Source organism: Bombina bombina, chromosome 11 (genome assembly GCF_027579735.1).
Source record: "Bombina bombina isolate aBomBom1 chromosome 11, aBomBom1.pri, whole genome shotgun sequence".
Taxonomy (NCBI): domain Eukaryota; kingdom Metazoa; phylum Chordata; class Amphibia; order Anura; family Bombinatoridae; genus Bombina; species Bombina bombina.
Window position 1 is genome coordinate 27,813,823 of NC_069509.1, and position 26,063 is coordinate 27,839,885.

The 26,063-nt window shown below is 36.4% G+C and overlaps 1 protein-coding gene across 1 annotated transcript in view; it reads right to left on the minus strand.

Annotated features, from left to right (window-relative positions):
* Window positions 1–293: 293 nt before the first annotated feature.
* LOC128641613 (uncharacterized) overlaps window positions 294–26,063 on the minus strand; it is a 116,602-nt gene continuing 90,832 nt past the window's right edge. Inside the window, exons 10-12 of the mRNA XM_053694151.1 lie at window positions 3,338–3,609; window positions 2,305–2,474; window positions 294–878 (exon numbers count right to left, since the gene is read on the minus strand). Coding sequence (XP_053550126.1) covers window positions 609–878; window positions 2,305–2,474; window positions 3,338–3,609 — 712 coding nt within the window. The 3' untranslated portion in view covers window positions 294–608. The remainder of the gene's footprint in view (window positions 879–2,304; window positions 2,475–3,337; window positions 3,610–26,063) is intronic.

Here is a 26,063-nt window from a genome sequence, read left to right on the forward strand (position 1 = left end):
AACTGTAAATAGCATTCGATTATAGAACTTTTGATAATATTCGTTCTTATCAACATTCGATTATGTAAATCGAATTTCTACAATAACATTCGTTGTAACATTCGAATTAGAATATAAACACATTCGCCCATCCCTACTTGAAATGTTTGTTTCAAAGAGGTAGGTCAAGTGTACATTGTAAGAACTGCTCATGATCTGTGCTCCGTCTCATTGCACTGCTGATCCATATGCAATGTACTTATGACATTTATATATGGGGTATCCATTAAAGAAAGATAACACTGTGACACTCGTAAAGAAATAATGATTTTAATTAAATATGTTCCTATAATGACTCCTTGTCCCTCACACATGCATCAGCATAAGTCTTAGAGTTCTGGAGCGATAGAAGCGTCCAGTGAATGCTCATACAGTATTGTATGTTTGTCATCCAAGTGAACTCATATTCTGATTACCTTTAGATGTCTTACTTTCATGTGGGCATCATGAGCTAGATCTTATTCATAGAGACGATGTCAGTGTCTGTTAAAGTTTTCAGTCCTATAATTCATGTGCAAGTAATGTCAGATAGAAAGGAACGATTGCCTCATTTACTCCCTCACTTTGCACTAGATATGTAACAAAAAGCAGATACCAAGCAGAACGGCTGAAACAATGAGCGTATGTGCAGAGCCACTGGGAGATGATGAACCTGTATAAGGGTTTTTTGTGGAATCAGAAGTAATTGCTTTATTTGATATGAGCCAAGAATTAAATTCAGAGACGAGGGTATAAACTCCGGGGCGGTTTTCCTCAGCGCATCCATCTCCCCAGCTCACAATGCCAGCTTGGTACCAGATGCCATTTATTTTACAGACGAGGGGTCCACCTGAGTCTCCCTGTAAGATAAAAACAGATTATATTACAGCTTCCACTGTAACCAACTGCTCATTATTTGTGCTGCCATAGGCACATGACAATCTGCTTTCCTCAAAATACTATTTTATCTCATATATTTCTTATAGCTGGAAGTTAGGGACAAATGGAGGCATTGTGCACCCCCACAAGACAATCAAGGATCACTGATATATAAACAAGATGTTAATTTGTTTTTAAAATGTTTTAGAGTTTGCCGATATGTTTTTCTGTAGAAAAACAACAGAAATATCTTGTAATTACAATGGACTCCATGTACGAAGCAGCGAAAGCTTCTCTAGAGCCTTTGCGGGGCAGGTTTGCATATGTGAGCCTGCTTCCCGCAATGTAAGAAGCAGCGGTCATTAGACCGCTGCTTCTTACACCCTACGCCACCTCTGAGGTGGCGAGGGAAAATCACTGAGAGCTTGCTCGCTCTCGGTGATTGACAGCCCCTTCAGTCGCGTAAATGGTCGCACGAATGAAGGGGCAGACATTACACACTCCGATGAGTGTGTAATGATACATACGGGCAAGCGGATCAACAGATCCACTGCCCGTGTGTAGCGAAGACGGGCAGACAGCTTCGCGAGTTGAGAAGCTGTCCATCCGCCGCTTAGTACATGGAGTCCAATGTGTTTAGTTTCCCTTTAAACGTAGAGAAAATGTGACAATGACAGCTTCCTGTTGGCTAAGTCCCTTAAAGGGACAGTAAAGTCAAAATTAAACGTTCATAATTCAGATAGAGCATGTGATTTTAAACATTTTTCCAATTTACTGTTATTATCACATTTGTTTTTTTCTTGTGATATCCTTTGTTAAGAGTAAACCTAGGTAGGCTGATAGAAGCTCAGGAGTGTAACTGTGTCTTTAGCAGTCTAAGACTAGAGATACATTCACACTCCTGAGCTCACATAGGATTGCCCTTTAATAAAGGATACCAAAAGAACTAAGCAAAATTGATAACAAAAGGAAAATCCAAAGCTGTTACAAATTCCATGCTCTATCCAGTCAATTTAAGTTTAATTCTGGCTTTACTGAAACTTAAAGTCAAGTTTAGCTTTATTAACTTTACAATAATAAACCAATAACCATCACATGATTATCCTCAGATTTGTTTGGTTTCTCTATACTTAGTGCCAGACAACACTGCTGGTCACGAACCTCAAGAAATGCAGAGCACACCTACCTGCAGAGCACACCTACCTGCAGAGCACACCTACCTGCAGGGCACACCTACCTGCAGAGCACACCTACCTGCAGAGCACACCTACCTGCAGAGCACACCTACCAGCAGAGCATACCTACCTGCAGAGCACACCTACCTGCAGAGCACACCTACCTGCAGAGCACACCTACCAGCAGAGCACACCTACCTGCAGAGCACACCTACCTGCAGAGCACACCTACCTGACAAGAGTCCTTCTGCCCAGCTTGGTATCCAGCACAGATCTGACTTCCAAGAATTATGGTAACGCTGCTAGAGATGCCTGAGCCAATGTGGTACATGGCGTCACATGAACTGCGGCTGATAATCGGTGTCATCACCTCCTGTAGGGTCTGAGGATATGGTAAGTTCTCTGTGGGATACAAAAGCTGTCAGTTCTTGGAATACAAAGACAGAGTATATTCCTAATTTGTAAGCAATATACATACAGTGAGATGCACTTAGGGCCTGATAGTATTAAACTCATCTCCATGGAGAGAAAACAAACAACATTGTCTCCTTCACCTACAGAGTATTAAACTCATCTCCATGGAGAGAAAACAAACAACATTGTCTCCTTCACCTACAGAACCCTTCATAGTGAGATAAACATCTCTCAATGTAACATTTGTGTTTGTAAAATTCTTTAAGGAACCTCGCGGTACTGACGAGACTTCTTAAATCATCTCGCCTGAGAGGAGAGTTGTACATCAATGTGCCTTTATTGTCTGCCAAAGTTCTACAAAACTGTGAAGGTTACTGAAATCTACGGTCATATAAAATAGAGAATATTTCTACATATTGAACAATATGTAGAATTAAGATCTTTCTAGAGGTATGTCACTATGTTACTTGATACGCTCGTTTGTATCTGTGCTTCTAATTTAAGATGTCAGTTGTGTATGATTGCTTTACTGTTCTTGTAAAATCCATAAAAACTATGCAATAAAAATAATAAAAGAATATTTCTATAATATATATTATTTCAGTTGTTAGATAGCATCAGTCACTATTATATAGTGCAGTTATTCTATTTGATATTCAGTGAGAAACTGTAAAACAAAATATATGTGGCACGTGAGATGACTGCCCTTTATCCTCTTTATAAGTAAGTGTTTGACACTCTGCTATCTGATGACCCAGTATGTGTGACATCAGCCATATAAACTGCTAGTACAGGAGGTCTAGCCAGAAAAGCTAGAGATTAGAGAACTCATTTTTACTTGAATCCCTTACCTGAAGACTTGATGTTACCCCATCCAGTTACCCAACACTCCATGTCATTTGGGAAGCTGATTTCTGCTGATGGCACACAGATAGGTAGGATGTAATCTGTGTATGTGACAGGACTTGATAATTCTAGCAGAGCGATGTCTCCATACGAATTAGCGGTTGTATAATTAGGATGAACTATGATGCGCTTTACATCAGAGGTGACCTCATGTGCATTGGTTAGGGAGAGCTGATAGGCACCGAGACGAACTTTATACAATGATGCCAGTACAGAGCTGGGAGAAAAATATACACTTGTATCAATGAATGGTCTGTGGTACGAGGAAAGTTCACATAAACAATTGGCATTTAATAGTTAGAATGTTACGTGATTTTGTTACCAAACTACGTTTGATGAATACTTTGTACATTATTTCTTAAACATTGTTGGCATATTTGTAAAGATATTTCCCTACATGGGAAAATCTATTAGCGTTTTACATTTGTAAAACAGTTTTCTGCAAATGTGGCAAAATGGTTCAGGATAATTTAGACATTAGAGGCAGCTAGATTAAATGTAACAATGGTAATAGACTATGGCACGTCTATAAGAGTAATTTCAGTCGAGCGCACAAATGAAGAGAAGCCATGCTAGGTAATTATTAGACTTGTGCACGCGTTTCGTCACCAATAAACATTTGTAACAAATATTGGATTTTCGTTTTAACTAAACAAACTATAGGATTGAATATAATATTAGTATTGATTTTCTTTTGTACAAAGTTATAAGGTTCTTTTTCAGATAGAGCATAAGAGCTGAACCTATTATAAACAGCCTCCCTCAATACTTAAAGGGATATGAAACTCCAAAAATGTTTTTTTGTGAATCAGACAGAGCATACAGTTTAAAAAAAAGGTTTCCAAATGACTTCTATTATAAAATTGTCTTTGTTGTCGTGGTATTCTGTGTTGAAGTGATACCTAGGTAGGCATTTAGAATGCTACATGGCAGGAAATAATTCTGCCATATAGTGCTCTTGCAAATGGATAACATTCTTGCAAAATTGCTGCCGTAATCCATACATGTGCATGCTCCTGATGTCTCTGTTTATCAACAAAAGATACCAAGAAAGGAAATAAAATGAGGTAATAGAGGTAAACTAGAAAGTTGTTCAAAATTTCTGCAGCTCTATCTGAATCATGAAAGAGAAGATTTGGGGGTCAATTTATTATAGTGCGAGCGGACATAATACGCTGTCGGCATTTATCATTGCACCAGCAGATCTTGTGAACTGCTGGTGCAATGCTGCCCCCTGCAGATTCGTATTCGATCGGGTTGATTTCTGTCCGCCGCCTCAGAGCAGGAGGACAGGTTATGAAGCAGCGTTCTTTAGACCACTGCTTCATAACTTCTGTTTCCGGCGAGCCGTACGGCGCTTGATAAATATGCCCTTTGGGTTTTTTTGTTACTTTAAGGATATTGGGATTATATTTTGTTAAATGAGAGCCAGTTCCATTTATGGGCAGATCCCATCTTAAGAAACTAGTACATAAGTTGCACCATCTAGAGTGAGGTTAGGTTTTATTTATAATAGTTTGTCAGGAAAAAAATCAACTGCACATTTGAAATTCAGAGTAAGAATATTATTAATATAAATGATTGGAACATAGCAAATAGACAGTGCTACAGCTCCAATAACCATTTGTTAGAATATAGTAGCTGCAGTTGTGCCCTCAGTATAACATTGATATCAGAATCCTTCTCATCTGTACTCACATTCATTTACAATCTTAAAGAGACAGTCTACAATAGAATTTCTATTGTTTAAAAAGATAGATAATCCCTTTACTACCCATACCCCAGTTTTGCATAATTAACACAGTTATATTAATATACCTTTTATCTAAGCCTCTGCAGACTGCCCCCTTAACTCAGTACTTTTGACAGACTTGCAATTTAGCAAATCAGTGCCGACTCATAAATAACTCCACAGAAATGAGCACATTATTATCTATATGGCACATGAACTAGTGCTGTTTAACTGTCAAAACTGTCAAAATGCACTGAGATATGAGGCGGCCTTCAAGGGCTTAGAAATTAGCACATGAGCCTACCTAGATTTAGCTTTCAACAAAGAATACAAAGAGAACAAAGCAAATTTGAAGCTAAAAGTAAATTGGAAAGTAGTTTAAAATTGCACTAGATGGCAGCAGTATTTCCTGTCATGCAGTGCTTCAGACATAAGCACCCTACCTATTTAAGTATCTCTTCAACAAAGAATAACAAGAGAATTAAGCAAATTTGATAATAAAAGTAAATTGGAAAGTTGTTTAAAATTGTATTATCTATCTGAATAATAACATTTTAAAAAAAAAATTGAATTTCATGTCCCTTTAAAGGGATGTTAAACAGTAATACAAAAATCACTTAGCAGTTGTTTATACTTAATAGAAATCATTCCCATATGTATTATCCATCTACTTAAATAGATGTTACCTTTTATTTGTATTGTTTACACTACATTTGTGCTTCCTGTCACAGCCCTACAAGTAGGAGGCGGCCTTTGCAGGAAGGTTTATCTTACCTGATGCCATAAAACTTCTAGGCTAGTGAACAAACCAGATAACAGGGAGTCAGATCTGCTCATTCCCAGAACTGACAGAATGAAAACTTATAACAAGAGATAGAAAGAATTTAGAAGGAGCGCCAAACAGGGAGGCTATAGTACTTATGATGTTGTTTAAATGTGATAATGAGTAGTTAATGGATTAGCCACTAGTTTGTTAAGAAAGGAATGAATCACTCAGAAGTATACATTTAAAAAAAAATATATATTTGATACAATAAACGATGAGTTCAGATAGAAATAATGTTTATATATATATTATCGGGTTATGAAACACAAATTAGATACATAAATTAGAAAAACATCTGCGCATGTCCCTTTGAGCGCAAGACACAATTTAAAAAGCCTAAAGCGCAATTTAAAATGATCTTGTGATATCTGTTAGAATAGTACATCCACTCGGAGGGCATCTAATAGAGCAATAGTAACATAACATATAGTGGATTTTGGAAAATCAATAAATATAGTGATACAGTGTATCAGTGTAAAAACGAAAGTAGAATAAGAACACTAGCAGAAATGTAATGTATCAGTGGGAGAACAATAACAGTAGATTAAAGAGAAGAATAGAAGTTCTGAATAAAGTTCTATATAGAATCCTGTGTATCCAAAGAGTTGCTGATTTTAAAAGACAGTCAAAACTGAAATGGATCCATACATCAGATATCCAAACGGCCGATATCCAACTTCAACAGGCACATTTTAGTAGAATATTTAGCCAAGGGTGTATAAAGGCAAAATGTCTCTTGTTAACCTGTTTGGAAACAAGAGAAAGAAAAAACGACTGGCAAAGAGAACAATATTCCAAACACAAAATAGGAGTTATGCTTACCTATCTATAGCAAATATTTGGGCTGGTCTGTCAGGGTTCGTCAACACGTTTCAACCTCTAAACGAGGTCTTTATCAAGACTAATACCAGCTCCTTTGTTATGCTAGAATTTATATTTTTCCACAGCCTATAGCTTGTAAGGGGTGTGGCTTAGAATTGCGCAATTTTTTGATTGTTTGGCGGCCATATTGGATAAGGGCACCAGTGTGCGCAAGGTTTGATTGTTTAACTGATTTAGACATACATTAGTATTATTATCTATGACTTACAAGATTTGCTATTAGTTTGTTGTTTATGTATTATATTTAGATAGTGATTTTAGACTGCAGCCCGAAATGGTACATTGCAACGATAGGTAAGTTACAGGTGTTGAATATATTGCCCATAAAGACAGGTTATAAAAGTCGCATATCACAGTTAGTATGCAAGAGGAGGGAATGGTCTTTAAGAATATTCTTAATATATATCACCTAACTCATTGCATATTCATGAACGAAAAAACAGTCTTTTAGGGTGTTTTTAGGTATTGATCGTAAAAGGGCCAATATATATTATATTGACCAGACTAAAATAGATTAAAAGCATATAGAGACATATTATGGATGTTGATTATATTCCTTAAAAAATGGTTTACAAGTGTCACATATCGCAATAGGTATTGAAGACGTATTGGATTATAAATGTGTAATATAGTTTATGAAAAATGTTTTACAAGTGTCATATATTGCAATAGATGTACATAAAAGAGGGGATGATCTTTAGGGGTATTTTTAGTATATATCCCCTATTGTAGTTTTTGTGCATAAAAAAGAAGAAAGAAAGAAAAGAAAAAGAAAAAAACAAAAAAGGATTAAAAAGGTGTTTCTGTGTTGGACATAGAAGGACCAATATATATTATGTTACCCAACTTAGATAATAACAGATAGAGTTAAATCCTGACTACAGCCTATATGCTAGTTGTATTAGATATTAACAGACAACCTAAAGGGTATATATATTGTTGAATGTACTTATACTACTTGTCATAGTGTTACTGGAGAAGTTATGAATCTTGTAGACAAAGCCTGTAAGAAATAAGGGGACCTGAGGATAAGGTTACGTTTTCTTAGACTTTCTTAAAATTTCTAAATAAACTTTGCCTTACAGATTGAACTCTTAACTAGCATGTGATTGTAACTAGGTATAATTATAATGTTACTGTTAATAAGGACAAACTGATTACTTAATTAGCCGTTGGGGATTCTATATAACTATATCTAATGTTAGTTATAAAAGATGTGCTATTTCGAATTTGGCATTTAAACCCTTAGGGTGAATCGTATCCATTTCGAAAATCCATTTATATTCGGCTTTAAGTAGCCATTTCTCAAAATTTCCCCCTCTCCAATCTTTGTCGACTATCTGTAGGCCCATATATTTCATCGTCTTGATGTCGCCATTATGCTTTTGTGTGAAGTGTTTATATAGGGGGATATCGGTGTTCTTTGCTTCAATTTTGAGTAGGTGTTCCCTTATTCAATCTCGTAGTGGTCTGCTGGTTTGCCCTATATAGCAGGCCACATGGACATTCAAGGAGGTAGACCACACCTTTGTCTTTGCATCTAATCATCTGTTTCAGTCTGAATTTTTCTTTGGTGTTGAAGGACTGAAGAGAGTTCTTTTTTAGGCCATGTTTGCATGCCTTACATTTAATGCAAGGATAAAATCCTTTTAGCTTGTCTCCTTGGACTCCTTGGACAAGGTGTGGTCTACCTCCTTGAATGTCCGTGTGGCCTGCAATATATAGGGCAAACCAGCAGGCCACTACGAGATCGAATAAGGGAACACCTACTCAAAATTGAAGCAAAGAACACCGATATCCCCCTATATAAACACTTCACACAAAAGCATAATGGCGACATCAAGACGATGAAATATATGGGCCTACAGATAGTCGACAAAGATTGGAGAGGGGGAAATTTTGAGAAACGGCTACTTAAAGCCGAATATAAATGGATTTTCGAAATGGATACGATGCACCCTAGATATAGTTATATAGACTCCCCAACGGCTAATTAAGTAATCAGTTTGTCCTTATTAACAGTAACATTACAATTATACCTAGTTACAATCACATGCTAGTTAGGAGTTCAATCTGTAAGGCAAAGTTTATTTAGAAATTTTAAGAAAGTCTAAGAAAACGTAACCTTATCCTCAGGTCCCCTTATTTCTTACAGGCTTTGTCTACAAGATTCATAACTTCTCCAGTAACACTATGACAAGTAGTATAAGTACATTCAACAATATATATACCCTTTAGGTTGTCTGTTAATATCTAATACAACTAGCATATAGGCTGTAGTCAGGATTTAACTCTATCAGTTATTATCTAAGTTGGGTAACATAATATATATTGGTCCTTCTATGTCCAACACAGAAACACCTTTTTAATCCTTTTTTGTTTTTTTCTTTTTCTTTTCTTTCTTTCTTCTTTTTTATGCACAAAAACTACAATAGGGGATATATACTAAAAATACCCCTAAAGATCATCCCCTCTTTTATGTACATCTATTGCAATATATGACACTTGTAAAACATTTTTCATAAACTATATTACACATTTATAATCCAATACGTCTTCAATACCTATTGCGATATGTGACACTTGTAAACCATTTTTTAAGGAATATAATCAACATCCATAATATGTCTCTATATGCTTTTAATCTATTTTAGTCTGGTCAATATAATATATATTGGCCCTTTTACGATCAACCCTGTTTTTTCAAGACTTTTCAAGACTGTTTTTTTGTTCATGAATATGCAATGAGTTAGGAGATATATATTAAGAATATTCTTAAAGACCATTCCCTCCTCTTGCATACTAACTGTGATATGCGACTTTTATAACCTGTCTTTATGGGCAATATATTCAACACCTGTAACTTACCTATCGTAGCAATTTACCATTTCGGGCTGCAGTCTAAAATCGCTATCTAAATATAATACATGAACAACAAACTAATAGCAAATCTTGTAAGCGATAGATAATAATACTAATGTATGTCTAAATCAGTTAAACAATCAAACTTTGCCCACACTGGTGCCCTTATCCAATATGGCCGCCAAACAATCAAAATATGGCGCAATTCTAAGCCACACCCCTTACAAGCTATAGGCTGTGGAAAAATATAAATTCTAGCATAGCAAAGGAGCTGGTATTAGTCTTGATAAAGACCTCGTTTAGAGGTTGAAACACGTTGACAAACCCTGACAGACCAGCCCGAATATTTGCTATAGATAGGTAAGCATAACTCCTATTTTTTGTTTGGAATATTGTTCGCTTTGCCAGTCGTTTTTTCTTTCTCTTGTTTCCAAACAGGTTAACAAGAGAAATTTTGCCTTTATACACCCTTGGCTAAATATTCTACTAAAATTTGCCTGTTGAAGTTGGATATCGGCCGTTTGGATATCTGATGTATGGATCCATTTCAGTTTTGACTGTCTTTTAAAATCAGCAACTCTTTGGATACACAGGATTCTATATAGAACTTTATTCAGAACTTCTATTTTCTAAAAAGCCTTAAATTTGGGGTTTTATATTGCTATCACAAATTTTGCCCCAATAAGGCAGTCTTTATCTATGTGTTTATAGTCCAAATATTATTATTATTTTTTTTTTTTTATGTTATTCGTATTTTTATTGTGGTTTTAATATCTCATTGTATAACATATTCTACAGTTGCTTTTTGATATCATATGTTTCTATCGGATTGGCCAATCCATTCATATTTGTTGTCATATTTTGTATATTCACTTGAAGAGCGCCGTCTCTTCTATATTTTATTTTAACAAGAAATTATTTACTATACACGTTAACACACTGATCTTTCACACACTATACTGTGTCTTCTTAGTTACCTACCATATACATTATATATATTGATCAAAATATCCATTATTTCCAATAATATTGGAAATAAACTCTTCTCTCTTCACGCAGTTACACTATTGTAACGTAACTTATATAGTCAAAATAAGCATCTACTCTAAGCAAGTCACTCAATAGTTTTCATGCTTTACTCCTATTCGCTACGCCAATTAGCTCATTTCACTTTATATTTTGCACATTAGAAGTAATCTGCACATTAGAAGTGTATTTGTCAGCAACGTTCTCTAATAACGTTCTTTTTTCCTGCTATCCACACACGATAAGTGTCTCTTTAATCTACTGTTATTGTTCTCGCACTGATACATTGTATTTCTGCTATTCACACTTAACAAGTGTTCTTATTCTACTTTCGTTTTTACACCGATACACTTTATCACTATATTTATTGACTTTCCAAAATCCACTATATGTTACTATTGCTCTATTAGAAGCCCTCCGAGTAGATGTACTAGTCTAACAGATATCACAAGATAATTTTAAATTGCGCTTTAGGCTTTTTAAATTGTGTCTTGCGCTCAAAGGGACATGCACAGATGTTTTTCTAATTTATGTATCTAATTTGTGTTTGATAACCTTATAATATATATATATATATATATATATATACATTATTTCTATCTGAACTCATCGTTTATTGTATCAAATATATTTTATAAAAAAAACGTATACTTCTGAGTGATTCATTCCTTTCTTAACGCACATTTAAACAACATCATAAGTACTATAGACTCCCTGTTTGGCGCTCCTTCTAAATTCTTTCTATCTCTTGTTATAACTTTTAACGACCATGGCCTTGCTTCCATTGAGTCGTAATTCAGTTTGCGTGCACTCGCAAACCGTTAAATATGCTGTCGAAAGCAATAGCGTTTAACGACTGTTTCCAATGGCGCGTTATACCTCAATATCGGCTGCCGGACTTCGGCTGCCGAAAAGATTTTCGCGTCCCATAGAAAGTAATAGAAGCCGTTAATCGATAAATTATACCAGGTTTCCATTGAAAGCGCTAACCGTTAATACACTGTCGGAGGCTGTCGATACATTGAGACATATTACCCCCAGCTCAACTAGGTGTAAAGGAGGAAAAAGAGCTTTTTTGAGGCCTGTTTCTCATTGAAATTGCAAATCCCAAAGAAATTATGAGTGTTTCAATGTACAAATAACATTATATATGCTACATTTATTGGTCCTATGTATAGGAATATTTGCACCCATGTTGTCATAGAAATATCAATATGTATGTACATATAAAAATATATGCAAGCACCACAATTATGGAGCGACCTCCCGCACACTTTCAAACCTTCCCCATGCCTAATATTCTTTAAGAGATCCCTCTCTACATATCTCAAAACAGAATGCACCTGTCATTGTTGATTATATATTTCCTACCTGTTCTATGTTAAATTTTTGGGCATATGTATTATTATTATTTTTTATTTTATTGTACCCATTGTATCAATGCAATGTTTTGTGTACCCAGGACATACTTGAAAACTATAGAAATCTCAATGTATCTTTCCTGGTAAAATATTATAAAAATAAATAAAATATCTACCTATTCAAAATGAAACCTTTGCCCAGGGATGCTATATATAATCTCAATACATATAGAAAAATAATTCAAAGGAAATAAGTTGTTTATAATGAAGATGAGTTTTATTATTACAGATTTACCCTCATTCAAATGTAATTTTCAATGTGAAAATCATATTTATTCAATACAAAACGATAACACATTAAAGTTATAATGTGTCATAGTACTAATATTTATAAAATATATGTAATGTCATGTCTGCTAAAGCAGATAATACATTTGCAATATTTAGACTATTAACCAAAATACATACGTGCTTAATATTACATACTTCAAGAGATATGAAGTATTGTCTTTAACATGGAGTTATTGAAACAATTTAAAAGTGCATTGTGCATTGGTCCCAGGGAGAGTCTGTGTCTGTTCATATGATGTCAATTAAAATGTATTAATCACCTCTATATCATGGCAATCACATATATGTTGTGTATACATCAGTGCTTAAATATCATAAAGATACATTTATCTAATTATTCTAAATATTGAATAATAATCTTGACAAAAAGGAGTGCATTAGTCATGATAGGTATTAGTCATGATAGGTATATATTTCAGATATTACATTCCACATAGGACTAGAATGAATGCAAGGTGTTTGGCCATATCAACAGGAAGGAATATTTACTTTTCAACTCTTCTATAACTGTATAAGCCTTATTAGCTTCATCTGAAGGAGCAAACAACATATGCTTGTGGAATATAAATCATAACATTTACACATGTCACGTTGACCAATGTTAGATAGCATATACTGTATAAATTTCAGACACGTATCCCCAAGTATTCTTAAACGGCATAATATCCTCAATAAAAGGACACATACATTTATCAACAATGTACACCTGCATATTAATTGACATCATGTGAAATAAAAATGAATAAAGCTGTTAATGTTTTGAAAATAAACAGCTATTAAAACAATTTTGAAATATATTTTCTAATTTTGATTAGAAAAATATATGCATATTTATGAGATGGAAATCACACTTAAGAAAGTGCTTCATACAAAAAAATTAGATATTATATATCTGGAAATAATTTAAAAAGAAAAATACTTATTAATGCTTGCGGCGGGATTTGGCCTTTGGAGGAGAGGTACTTGGGATGGAAGTGTGGCGTCTTGGGCGACGCACACCAGCTGACTGGGAGGCTAAAACATGCGATTCAGGGTCCTGCAGGGAGATAACGGAGGATGCGAGTGAGGAGGGAGTTTGCGGCCTATCTGCAAGCCTCTCCACTGCCTCTGCCAGGCGGACGAGTGCGGCATTATGTATGTCCATCTGGCTCTGTAGCCTCCTGAAATCATGCTGCTGCTGGAGCCTAGTAAGTCTAAGCTCCCTGTGAATGAGCCTCAGTAGAGCATCCTGCTGGGACTGTGCGGGGATATTGGATTCCATGGGGGGCACTTGTGGCTGTATAGGTGTCTCCGGCACATATTCCTGGCTCTGTGTGAGGTTGTCGTCACTCAGTCTTGGGGACTGTGTGGGTGGCTCAATATCCAATTGAGGACAGACATTGGTGGGGGGGGGTGGTGATTGTTGTTGTGGTGGTAGTGGTGGCGGCATTTGTTGTGCCATGGGAGGGTGCTGAATCTGTTGTTGAGGTGGCATATAGTACATATGCTGCGGTGGAGGATGCATCTGCTGATGCTGTGGTGATGAAGGAGGCATCTGCTGATGCTGTGGTGATGAAGGATGCATCTGCTGATGCTGTGGTGGTGGAGGATGCATCTGATAATGCTGTTGTGGTGGAGGATGCATCTGATAATGCTGTGGTGGTGGAGGATGCATCTGATAATGCTGTGGTGGTGGAGGATGCATCTGATAATGCTGTGGTGGTGGAGGCTGCATCTGATGATATGTCCTCCCAGATGAATATGGGGATGGGCCAGGAACATTTTCAACCTCATAGGCCAGTGGCTGTTGCTCATCTCCTTCAAGTATGCTGAGGTAGGAGTATCCAGCTTCAATAACATCCCCCTCCTCCTCCTCACTGAATTCCGGAACATCACTGGCCTCCGGTCTTGTTGAGGACTCATACTCATGTTCCAACTCTGAAAAATAAATTGTAATTATAAATTAATCTGATGAAACATCTAACATTTGAAAATCAAATTTATAGATATAGATATAGTTTTATATATATATATATATATATATATATTAATATAAAAGAGAAAACAATCATATACAGAATTCAGCGCAACAATTACCATATATAAGTTATTATTCTATTATAAGGCGTACTAGTACTAATAAAGTCTTAGTGTAAGTATACTTTTCGTTGGTACGAAAAGCCTACAGAGTCTTTTCTGCTTCCAATCTTAATGTGGAATATGATCTACAGCATTCACTATAATGGATGTCTCCTTACCAGATTTACCCTCAATCATATGAGGTAATGAGTGGTCACGAAAAGGTAAATTCAGGTGATTCTGGAGCGGCGGTGGTGTGTTGTCTGTGACCGTTTTTCACAGGAGAGTGTTGATACTCTGTTCTTGTACGTGCCACTTGCTGAATGGAAACTTCCAATAACTCTTTTCCTTATATTGAGGAACTTGTCTGTGGTCTCTCAGGAGTATGGTATTTATAGAGGAAAAGAGAACAAAAGAAACATAGCGTAATACTGTATACAAAGTGTTAATTTATTACAGTGAATTAAACGCTACACACTTACATTATAAAACCTCAATCCATAATGAGGTAAGCATTCAAACATTTAAAATAGTTAAAAGGTGTAGATTGAACCAGGTCAATCTAATGGTGTAGAGCTTGAAACAGGAAAACTTGATAACCGGTGATTTAAATCCGTTAATAAATACACAGTCACTTGTATATGTTGATAGAAAATTGCAGTGCACTTGCAATAACCAAATAGTGTGACTGGAAAAAACAATGTTGTGGGATTAAAGAACCACTATTAGTCCTGTGGTTAACTGACAGGCTATGTTATTTTGAGTAAATAGGGAGCCTGCTGTAATGCGAGAGGCTTGGAGTATGGCAAGCAAAAAATGATGAGCCGGACCGCTGGATAAAGTAAAACTGCACTGCCACTATTCAAAAGACCTTACGCGTTTCGAAGTGTGTCCGTATGGTACTTCTTCGTCAGAGGTAATGTGGTTGTGCAGTGGATCCGGTGTTCTATTTATACCCAATAAAGGGGAGTGGTTATGCTACGTCTTATTTGTACGTCAGTGCGTAGCGGTCCGCTCATGCCAGATCTCTGCCTGTATATCAATGTATCCATGGGAACGGCAAACGCCGAAAATTTATTAGAACTATGAACCATGAGTGGAGGTAAAATTTACCAGATTTAACTACTTTGTGTATTCTATACAATTGTTGGTATAGATTGAAAGTTCCACTGATGATAAAAGTAAATGTTTAAAGTTCACGTTGAACTGACATTATTTGTGCGGCGTCTGCGGTAACCATGGTAACTTCTTTGTTGATTTTTTGAAGAGTATTTTTACTATTTAAATGTTAAGAGTTGAAAGCCCTATAACTTGTGGTCGTGACTCTAAGTGGAATAGTATTCTCTTATACATGTCTTTCTTTTTATATGCAAATAAAGGAATTCGTTAGAAGGATTTATTTCTTTTCTTCTCCTTTCTTTCTTACGTATAGTTAAAAATGTTTATTGCAGTGTTTACCCTAATGGTACTGATTGGATCTGATTGTGCTTCTAACTCATGGATGGGGTTATTTCTAAAGTGTTTAAATAGATGAAGGGAAAAAGGAGGGAGGAGGATTGTTCCGTAACTGATAGTACCCCAGTTAAGGGTCCCAATGATGTAATTATTGATATTCTACATTGGCTGTATGTAATCTTAGCTGCTTCTGGCAGGACTTTGGACTAAGCATTTGCCTATAAAAATGGAAATGATTTCTAATTAGTTAATACAACTTATTTGTGTATTTAGTATAGTAAGTATTAAATTGGAGATATCTTATATAGGTATATACAATTATTTGCCTATCCAAAGAGCCATATGTCTTGTATTTGTATGCTCCTATGTGAAATTTTATTTGTATATACTGGTATGTAGATTAAGATTCTATCATGTATCTATTAGATTATAAAAAGGCCGCTAAGTCAATTTCTTCGTTTAGGCCTTTGGGTGTTAGGGTGCCCATATAGTGAATCCAAAATGATTCTCTTTGTCTTAGTAGATTGAATCTATCTCCTCCCCTTTTGGGAACTTGGACATGTTCTAAAATTGTCCCCTTAAGGAGTTGTGGATTTTGTTGGTGGAATTTCTTAAAATGCTTGGGTACACTGTGATCTTTGTGTCCATTTTCAATTTTTTTGAGATGTTCCAACAGGCGAGTTTTATAAGGTCTTTTTGTGCGTCCTATGTATTGTTTTTTACACGGGCACTCCAAAAGGTATACCACAAAAGTGGTTTTACAATTTGTTAGTTTGTTTATTACACATTTTTTGTGTGGGTATGTGTTCGATTGGACTAATTTTGTAGGCTTTGACTGGTCATATGCGTGTTCACAGCCTTTACAGTTGAGTCTGTTACACTTAAAGAATCCTTTACTTTTTTCCGTTAGCCAATTGTCCCCTGTTCTCTGTTTTATTTGGCTGGGGGCCAGCATTTGTTTGAAATTCCTATTTTTCTTAAAAATTACTTTCGGTACATTCCCAATTGTATTTTTTAGAAATTTATCTTGAAGAAGAATTGGCCAGTATTTCTTTAGTATTCTTCTAATCTCTGGTGCTGCTTCGTTAAAGGTAGTTACTAGGCTGATGTTCTTATTAGATGTTTGTTTCTTTTCGTTCTGACTTTTGTTTAAAAGATGGTCTCTCTCTAGCATTTTAGCCCTTGTAAAGGAGGACTCTATCAGTTTTTTGGGGTATTTTTTCTGTATAAATTTCTGTTTGAGATTTTCAGATTCTTGGTTGAAGTCAGTTAGTTTGGTACAATTTCTTCTAATGCGTTGAAATTGTCCGAACGGGATGTTGTTTATCCATGGTTTGTAATGGCCACTATCTGCTTGTAGATAGCCATTGCAGTCTGTCTCTTTAGAGAATAATTTTGTCATGATTTTGCCACCTTCTTGGAAAAGTACCAAATCAAGAAACTCTATGCATATTTCTGAGATCTTAGAGGTGAATTTTAAATTCATTTGGTTCAAGTTCAGATGTTCAATAAACTCTTGACAACTGTTATTTTCTCCATTCCATATGACTATGATGTCGTCTATGTACCGGCCCCACCATATTATGTTGGCTGCAAATGGGTTGTTGTTATATACATGAGTCTCTTCCCATTCTCCCATATAGAGATTAGCATAACTGGGGGCCATGGTTGTGCCCATGGCTGTCCCGCTAATCTGAAGAAAGAATTTTCCGTCAAACAGAAAGTAGTTTTTTTCGAGAACAAATCGGATACTATCTGTTAAGAAATTCTGATGTACATTAGTTAGTTGGGTTCTCGACAGGGTACGTGCGATAGTTTCTATTCCCAATTCATGGGGAATACAGGTGTAGAGCGATGACACATCTAGTGTCATCCATTTATATGAATTTTTCCATTCTAGATCTTTTAATTTTATTATCAGATCCGTAGAGTCTCTTATGTAGGATTTTAGGAGGGGCACAAGTGGTTTCAAAAAGAAGTCCACATATTGTGATAATCTAGCTGTAAGCGAATCTATCCCCGAAACTATCGGACGTCCAGGAGGTTTCTGTTGGTCCTTGTGTATTTTCGGAAGATGATAGAAGATAGCCTTCCTCGGGTAGTGATGTGATAGATATTTTGATTCATTTTGGTTTAGTAAATTATTTGATATGGCTGTGTCTATCAGGGAGTCATATTCTTTTTGGAACATGGATGTCGGGTCTCCTCTTAGTTTCACATACGTGAGGGGGTCATTCAATAATCGGAATGCCTCCGTTAAGTAGTCTACTTTATTTTGGATAACCAATCCACCGCCCTTATCTGCTTCTCTCAAGATTATATCATCCATTTCCATAATGGATTTTAGGGCTTCTTTATCTCTTTTGCACAAATTGTCTTTTTTGATTTTGAAATGTGTACATAGTTCTTCTAATTCAGTTTGTACCAAGTCATTGAAAGTTGGGATAAAATTCCCTTTCGATTGAGTAGGATAGAAAATGGAAGCAGGTCTAAGGTTAGAGTGCCTCTTAAGTATTATTTCGGAATCATCAAAATATGTCTCGTTCTCGAGATGTAATTCCTCCAGAATATTGAGAGTTTCCATATCCGTGTCTGCGAGACCTTCCATGGTATATGTCCCTTGATTAAGTTTTAACTTTTCATGATGTCGACACAGAGTCAGTTTACGTATAAGTTTGTCCTCATGATGTTTGTTTCGAATTCTGGGTCCCACCAAGCCTCTTCCGAAATGCCAAGGACTCCAAAAAGAGGGAAACAGGACAACAATTATTAAAGATATTTAATCTATCCTCCTATATTTTTTCAGAAACCCAACTGGAGGTCCTTGCGAGAGGGCTCAGTTTTGCCCCCACTAGAGGCCCAAACCCCTTCAATTTATTTATTGATTTCAATAAACTTATACGTAAACTGACTCTGTGTCGACATCATGAAAAGTTAAAACTTAATCAAGGGACATATACCATGGAAGGTCTCGCAGACACGGATATGGAAACTCTCAATATTCTGGAGGAATTACATCTCGAGAACGAGACATATTTTGATGATTCCGAAATAATACTTAAGAGGCACTCTAACCTTAGACCTGCTTCCATTTTCTATCCTACTCAATCGAAAGGGAATTTTATCCCAACTTTCAATGACTTGGTACAAACTGAATTAGAAGAACTATGTACACATTTCAAAATCAAAAAAGACAATTTGTGCAAAAGAGATAAAGAAGCCCTAAAATCCATTATGGAAATGGATGATATAATCTTGAGAGAAGCAGATAAGGGCGGTGGATTGGTTATCCAAAATAAAGTAGACTACTTAACGGAGGCATTCCGATTATTGAATGACCCCCTCACGTATGTGAAACTAAGAGGAGACCCGACATCCATGTTCCAAAAAGAATATGACTCCCTGATAGACACAGCCATATCAAATAATTTACTAAACCAAAATGAATCAAAATATCTATCACATCACTACCCGAGGAAGGCTATCTTCTATCATCTTCCGAAAATACACAAGGACCAACAGAAACCTCCTGGACGTCCGATAGTTTCGGGGATAGATTCGCTTACAGCTAGATTATCACAATATGTGGACTTCTTTTTGAAACCACTTGTGCCCCTCCTAAAATCCTACATAAGAGACTCTACGGATCTGATAATAAAATTAAAAGATCTAGAATGGAAAAATTCATATAAATGGATGACACTAGATGTGTCATCGCTCTACACCTGTATTCCCCATGAATTGGGAATAGAAACTATCGCACGTACCCTGTTGAGAACCCAACTAACTAATGTACATCAGAATTTCTTAACAGATAGTATCCGATTTGTTCTCGAAAAAAACTACTTTCTGTTTGACGGAAAATTCTTTCTTCAGATTAGCGGGACAGCCATGGGCACAACCATGGCCCCCAGTTATGCTAATCTCTATATGGGAGAATGGGAAGAGACTCATGTATATAACAACAACCCATTTGCAGCCAACATAATATGGTGGGGCCGGTACATAGACGACATCATAGTCATATGGAATGGAGAAAATAACAGTTGTCAAGAGTTTATTGAACATCTGAACTTGAACCAAATGAATTTAAAATTCACCTCTAAGATCTCAGAAATATGCATAGAGTTTCTTGATTTGGTACTTTTCCAAGAAGGTGGCAAAATCATGACAAAATTATTCTCTAAAGAGACAGACTGCAATGGCTATCTACAAGCAGATAGTGGCCATTACAAACCATGGATAAACAACATCCCGTTCGGACAATTTCAACGCATTAGAAGAAATTGTACCAAACTAACTGACTTCAACCAAGAATCTGAAAATCTCAAACAGAAATTTATACAGAAAAAATACCCCAAAAAACTGATAGAGTCCTCCTTTACAAGGGCTAAAATGCTAGAGAGAGACCATCTTTTAAACAAAAGTCAGAACGAAAAGAAACAAACATCTAATAAGAACATCAGCCTAGTAACTACCTTTAACGAAGCAGCACCAGAGATTAGAAGAATACTAAAGAAATACTGGCCAATTCTTCTTCAAGATAAATTTCTAAAAAATACAATTGGGAATGTACCGAAAGTAATTTTTAAGAAAAATAGGAATTTCAAACAAATGCTGGCCCCCAGCCAAATAAAACAGAGAACAGGGGACAATTGGCTAACGGAAAAAAGTAAAGGATTCTTTAAGTGTAACAGACTCAACTGTAAAGGCTGTGAACACGCATATGACCAGTCAAAGCCTACAAAATTAGTCCAATCGAACACATACCCACACAAAAAATGTGTAATAAACAAACTAACAAATTGTAAAACCACTTTTGTGGTATACCTTTTGGAGTGCCCGTGTAAAAAACAATACATAGGACGCACAAAAAGACCTTATAAAACTCGCCTGTTGGAACATCTCAAAAAAATTGAAAATGGACACAAAGATCACAGTGTACCCAAGCATTTTAAGAAATTCCACCAACAAAATCCACAACTCCTTAAGGGGACAATTTTAGAACATGTCCAAGTTCCCAAAAGGGGAGGAGATAGATTCAATCTACTAAGACAAAGAGAATCATTTTGGATTCACTATATGGGCACCCTAACACCCAAAGGCCTAAACGAAGAAATTGACTTAGCGGCCTTTTTATAATCTAATAGATACATGATAGAATCTTAATCTACATACCAGTATATACAAATAAAATTTCACATAGGAGCATACAAATACAAGACATATGGCTCTTTGGATAGGCAAATAATTGTATATACCTATATAAGATATCTCCAATTTAATACTTACTATACTAAATACACAAATAAGTTGTATTAACTAATTAGAAATCATTTCCATTTTTATAGGCAAATGCTTAGTCCAAAGTCCTGCCAGAAGCAGCTAAGATTACATACAGCCAATGTAGAATATCAATAATTACATCATTGGGACCCTTAACTGGGGTACTATCAGTTACGGAACAATCCTCCTCCCTCCTTTTTCCCTTCATCTATTTAAACACTTTAGAAATAACCCCATCCATGAGTTAGAAGCACAATCAGATCCAATCAGTACCATTAGGGTAAACACTGCAATAAACATTTTTAACTATACGTAAGAAAGAAAGGAGAAGAAAAGAAATAAATCCTTCTAACGAATTCCTTTATTTGCATATAAAAAGAAAGACATGTATAAGAGAATACTATTCCACTTAGAGTCACGACCACAAGTTATAGGGCTTTCAACTCTTAACATTTAAATAGTAAAAATACTCTTCAAAAAATCAACAAAGAAGTTACCATGGTTACCGCAGACGCCGCACAAATAATGTCAGTTCAACGTGAACTTTAAACATTTACTTTTATCATCAGTGGAACTTTCAATCTATACCAACAATTGTATAGAATACACAAAGTAGTTAAATCTGGTAAATTTTACCTCCACTCATGGTTCATAGTTCTAATAAATTTTCGGCGTTTGCCGTTCCCATGGATACATTGATATACAGGCAGAGATCTGGCATGAGCGGACCGCTACGCACTGACGTACAAATAAGACGTAGCATAACCACTCCCCTTTATTGGGTATAAATAGAACACCGGATCCACTGCACAACCACATTACCTCTGACGAAGAAGTACCATACGGACACACTTCGAAACGCGTAAGGTCTTTTGAATAGTGGCAGTGCAGTTTTACTTTATCCAGCGGTCCGGCTCATCATTTTTTGCTTGCCATACTCCAAGCCTCTCGCATTACAGCAGGCTCCCTATTTACTCAAAATAACGTAGCCTGTCAGTTAACCACAGGACTAATAGTGGTTCTTTAATCCCACAACATTGTTTTTTCCAGTCACACTATTTGGTTATTGCAAGTGCACTGCAATTTTCTATCAACATATACAAGTGACTGTGTATTTATTAACGGATTTAAATCACCGGTTATCAAGTTTTCCTGTTTCAAGCTCTACACCATTAGATTGACCTGGTTCAATCTACACCTTTTAACTATTTTAAATGTTTGAATGCTTACCTCATTATGGATTGAGGTTTTATAATGTAAGTGTGTAGCGTTTAATTCACTGTAATAAATTAACACTTTGTATACAGTATTACGCTATGTTTCTTTTGTTCTCTTTTCCTCTATAAATACCATACTCCTGAGAGACCACAGACAAGTTCCTCAATATAAGGAAAAGAGTTATTGGAAGTTTCCATTCAGCAAGTGGCACGTACAAGAACAGAGTATCAACACTCTCCTGTGAAAAACGGTCACAGACAACACACCACCGCCGCTCCAGAATCACCTGAATTTACCTTTTCGTGACCACTCATTACCTCATATGATTGAGGGTAAATCTGGTAAGGAGACATCCATTATAGTGAATGCTGTAGATCATATTCCACATTAAGATTGGAAGCAGAAAAGACTCTGTAGGCTTTTCGTACCAACGAAAAGTATACTTACACTAAGACTTTATTAGTACTAGTACGCCTTATAATAGAATAATAACTTATATATGGTAATTGTTGCGCTGAATTCTGTATATGATTGTTTTCTCTTTTATATTAATATTTCTATAAGTGACAAGGGTACACTTTGATCTTTTCAAGCTGCACTACCATTTGAACAATCAGGTAGTTTCATTATACTACTCTCTATAACACTTTCTGTCCATTTACAACATTAGGTATAATTTAGCGCTGGTAACTTCTCTTGTCCTACTCCATATATATATATATATATATATATATATATATATATATATATATATATATATATATATATATATATATATTATTTCTGTATGAACTTAAACATATTTAACCAGAGGTGTATATTTAAAGATTGTGCCTCCAAGCGACTCTTTGTATTACACATAGTCCATATATATGATATAGATAGAAAGAATTTAAATCTATACCCTTGCTTGTTTGAGCAGATAGCCACTCCAGAAATCAGGATGAATATATCCACTACAACTATGTTAAGATGCCATTAAAGGGGCAATGAAGTACAAATTAAACTTTCATGATTCAGACAGAGCATGCAAATTTAGTCAACTTTTTATATTTTACTCCTATTATCATATTTTCTTCCTTCTCTTGGTATCTTTATTTGAGAAGCAAGAATGTAAAGCTTAAGAGCCAGACAATTTTTGTTTCAGAACCTGGGTTGCTGTTGCTTATTGGGTGGCTAAATGTAGCCACCAATCACGAGCGCTAGCCAGGGTTCTGAACCAAAAATGCAAAGTCTCCATAGCTTACATTCCTACTTTTTCAAATAAAGATACCAAGAGAACAAAGAAATATTGATAATAGTAGTACATTAGAGAGTTGCTTAAAATTGCTGCTCTATCTGAATCATGAAATAAAAACATTGGGTTTACTATCACTTTAAGTTACTGTGCAAATTAGACTTTGAACCATGTAAAACATTACTTGTACTAATCCTACCTAGGTATGTTTTCCACTGATGCTTGAACACAATTGATTACTAAACATATATAATATATGAACATTCTATATTCTGTATTACACATGTGTATGATTACATTTATATTTTAAAAAACAAAGCCGATATATATTTCTGATGTTAACATATATTTTTTAGAAATAAAACATTTATTACATATGATATTTAATATTCACCTTCATGGACCTCTTCAGCTGGCACAGAGGTGTCCATTGTCCCCTTACATCCGTAAACAGATTCATCCGAGATGACATTGGACAGCATCTCCTCCCATGACCTTAGGTGTATTCTCTTGCTAGGACCACCACCTGTCCCACGTGCATATTTGGCCTGCTGTGCCAGCTTAGCTTTGGTTTCCCTCCTGCAGTCATGATAGCGGTGTTTAATGCTGGCAGTAGAACGATTACGTCCTAAGCAGCTGACTGCCACTCGAATCTCCTCCCACAGCTTATTCCGGACAGCCGGCCTCAGGTTAGGGTTCTCCAGCTGAGCTGCCCTCTCCAAGTATGCCTCAACAAGAGCCTCCTTCTCCTCCTCAGAGTACCTCTCCTCTCTTAGCCTGCCCTTCACACCTGAAGGGCCAGCAGACACAGACTCTCCCTCCTGTGACTGGGGACCAGCCCTCTCTACCTCCTCTGTCCCTGCAGGCTGTGACAGGCTACCACCAGCCCCACCCCCAGTTGCCACAGTCTGCCCCACTTTCCCTTTTCTTTTTGTGCCTAGCTGAGGCTGACTCCTCCTCACTCCTCCCACCTCCATTCCTCTTCCACCCTCTCTCCTTCCCTCCTCTGCCAGGGTTTGAGGAAGGACAAATCCTCCACCCAAACCTCGGCCCCTATTCCTGCCCATACTACTCCCTACTTCCCCCTCCCCCTCCCTCTATCCACCCTCACCACTGCCCTCCCCCTAGCCACCCCCTTCCCAACTCCACTAGGCCTATCCATCCCTTTCTCCTTCCTCCCTAACTCTAACCTAACACTAAAGTCCCTAGCTTACCTAACTACACTAATTCACCTAACTAAACCCTAAATTAAATATCCCCAAAACTAACTACCTAACCTATCTAGACCCTAACTATCTCTATTCTATATCCCTCAAAATAAAAATAAAATGTGGGGGTGAAAATAAACAAAGGGATGTAAATGAAAAAGGAAAAACTAAGGAGGATTAGAACAAAATTATAGAAAAATAATAAGGGATGCAAATGAAGAAAGGGGTGAGCTATATAGTCAAATGAAACAAAAAATATGGGATGTTAAAAAAAAAAAAATAGGATGGGCAAAATGTATATATAAAAAAAAAAGTTATATAGTGAGGAAGGGAAGGGTAGTCAAAGGGGGGATGGGAAGTGGAATAAGGGGATTAATGAAAGGAGTAATAAAGGAAGATGGGGATATGGGGGTTAATGAAAAAAAAAAAAAGTGAATGTGTTTGTATCAAATAAAAGTGTGTATGTGTGTGTGTGTGTATTTGTGTGTATAAACTAATGTGTGTTAATTAACTAATGTATGGATGTGTGTGTGTGTTCCTAATATTATATGAGGCCTACAATAAGAATATATGAAAATCAAATATCAAACTCTCCACTAACTCTCAAACAACTCTCAAAAACCCAAAACTCCTACCAACGCAACTAGCTCCCGTGTCTTTCTCTCTAGAGGCGATCACAGGTAAAGAGTGCAGGCGCAAACCGTTATTCTTATAGACAGAGGTCGGGTTACCATGGCAATGCACTTGTTATGGCGCGCTTTTCGACAAATCCGACATCGGTTGGCAACGCAAACTTACGTACGGCCGAAAAGAGCGACTGCGCGCAACACGCTAATCTTTTCAATGGAAACCTGGTACTAAAATGGAGCCGTAAATTACTTTTAGCTGTCGTCCGCTTCGGTAGCTTACGGCTCCATTTTTAACGACTCAATGGAAGCGAGGCCCATATTGGGCAGTTGTTTTCTAGAAGTGAATTTAAGTAAGTTATTTGCTCTTTTTTTACACGATCGTTATCTTTTTATATTTACTTTGATTTAACATTTTTGTTTTTACCAAAGGAGCACTGTTTATTATTCCTTTAATGAGTTTAACTTCCTTGCAGGGCGGTTTAACACTCAGTTATGTACAATAGACACTTTAGTGCATTTTCATTTTGCACTTGTATTCCT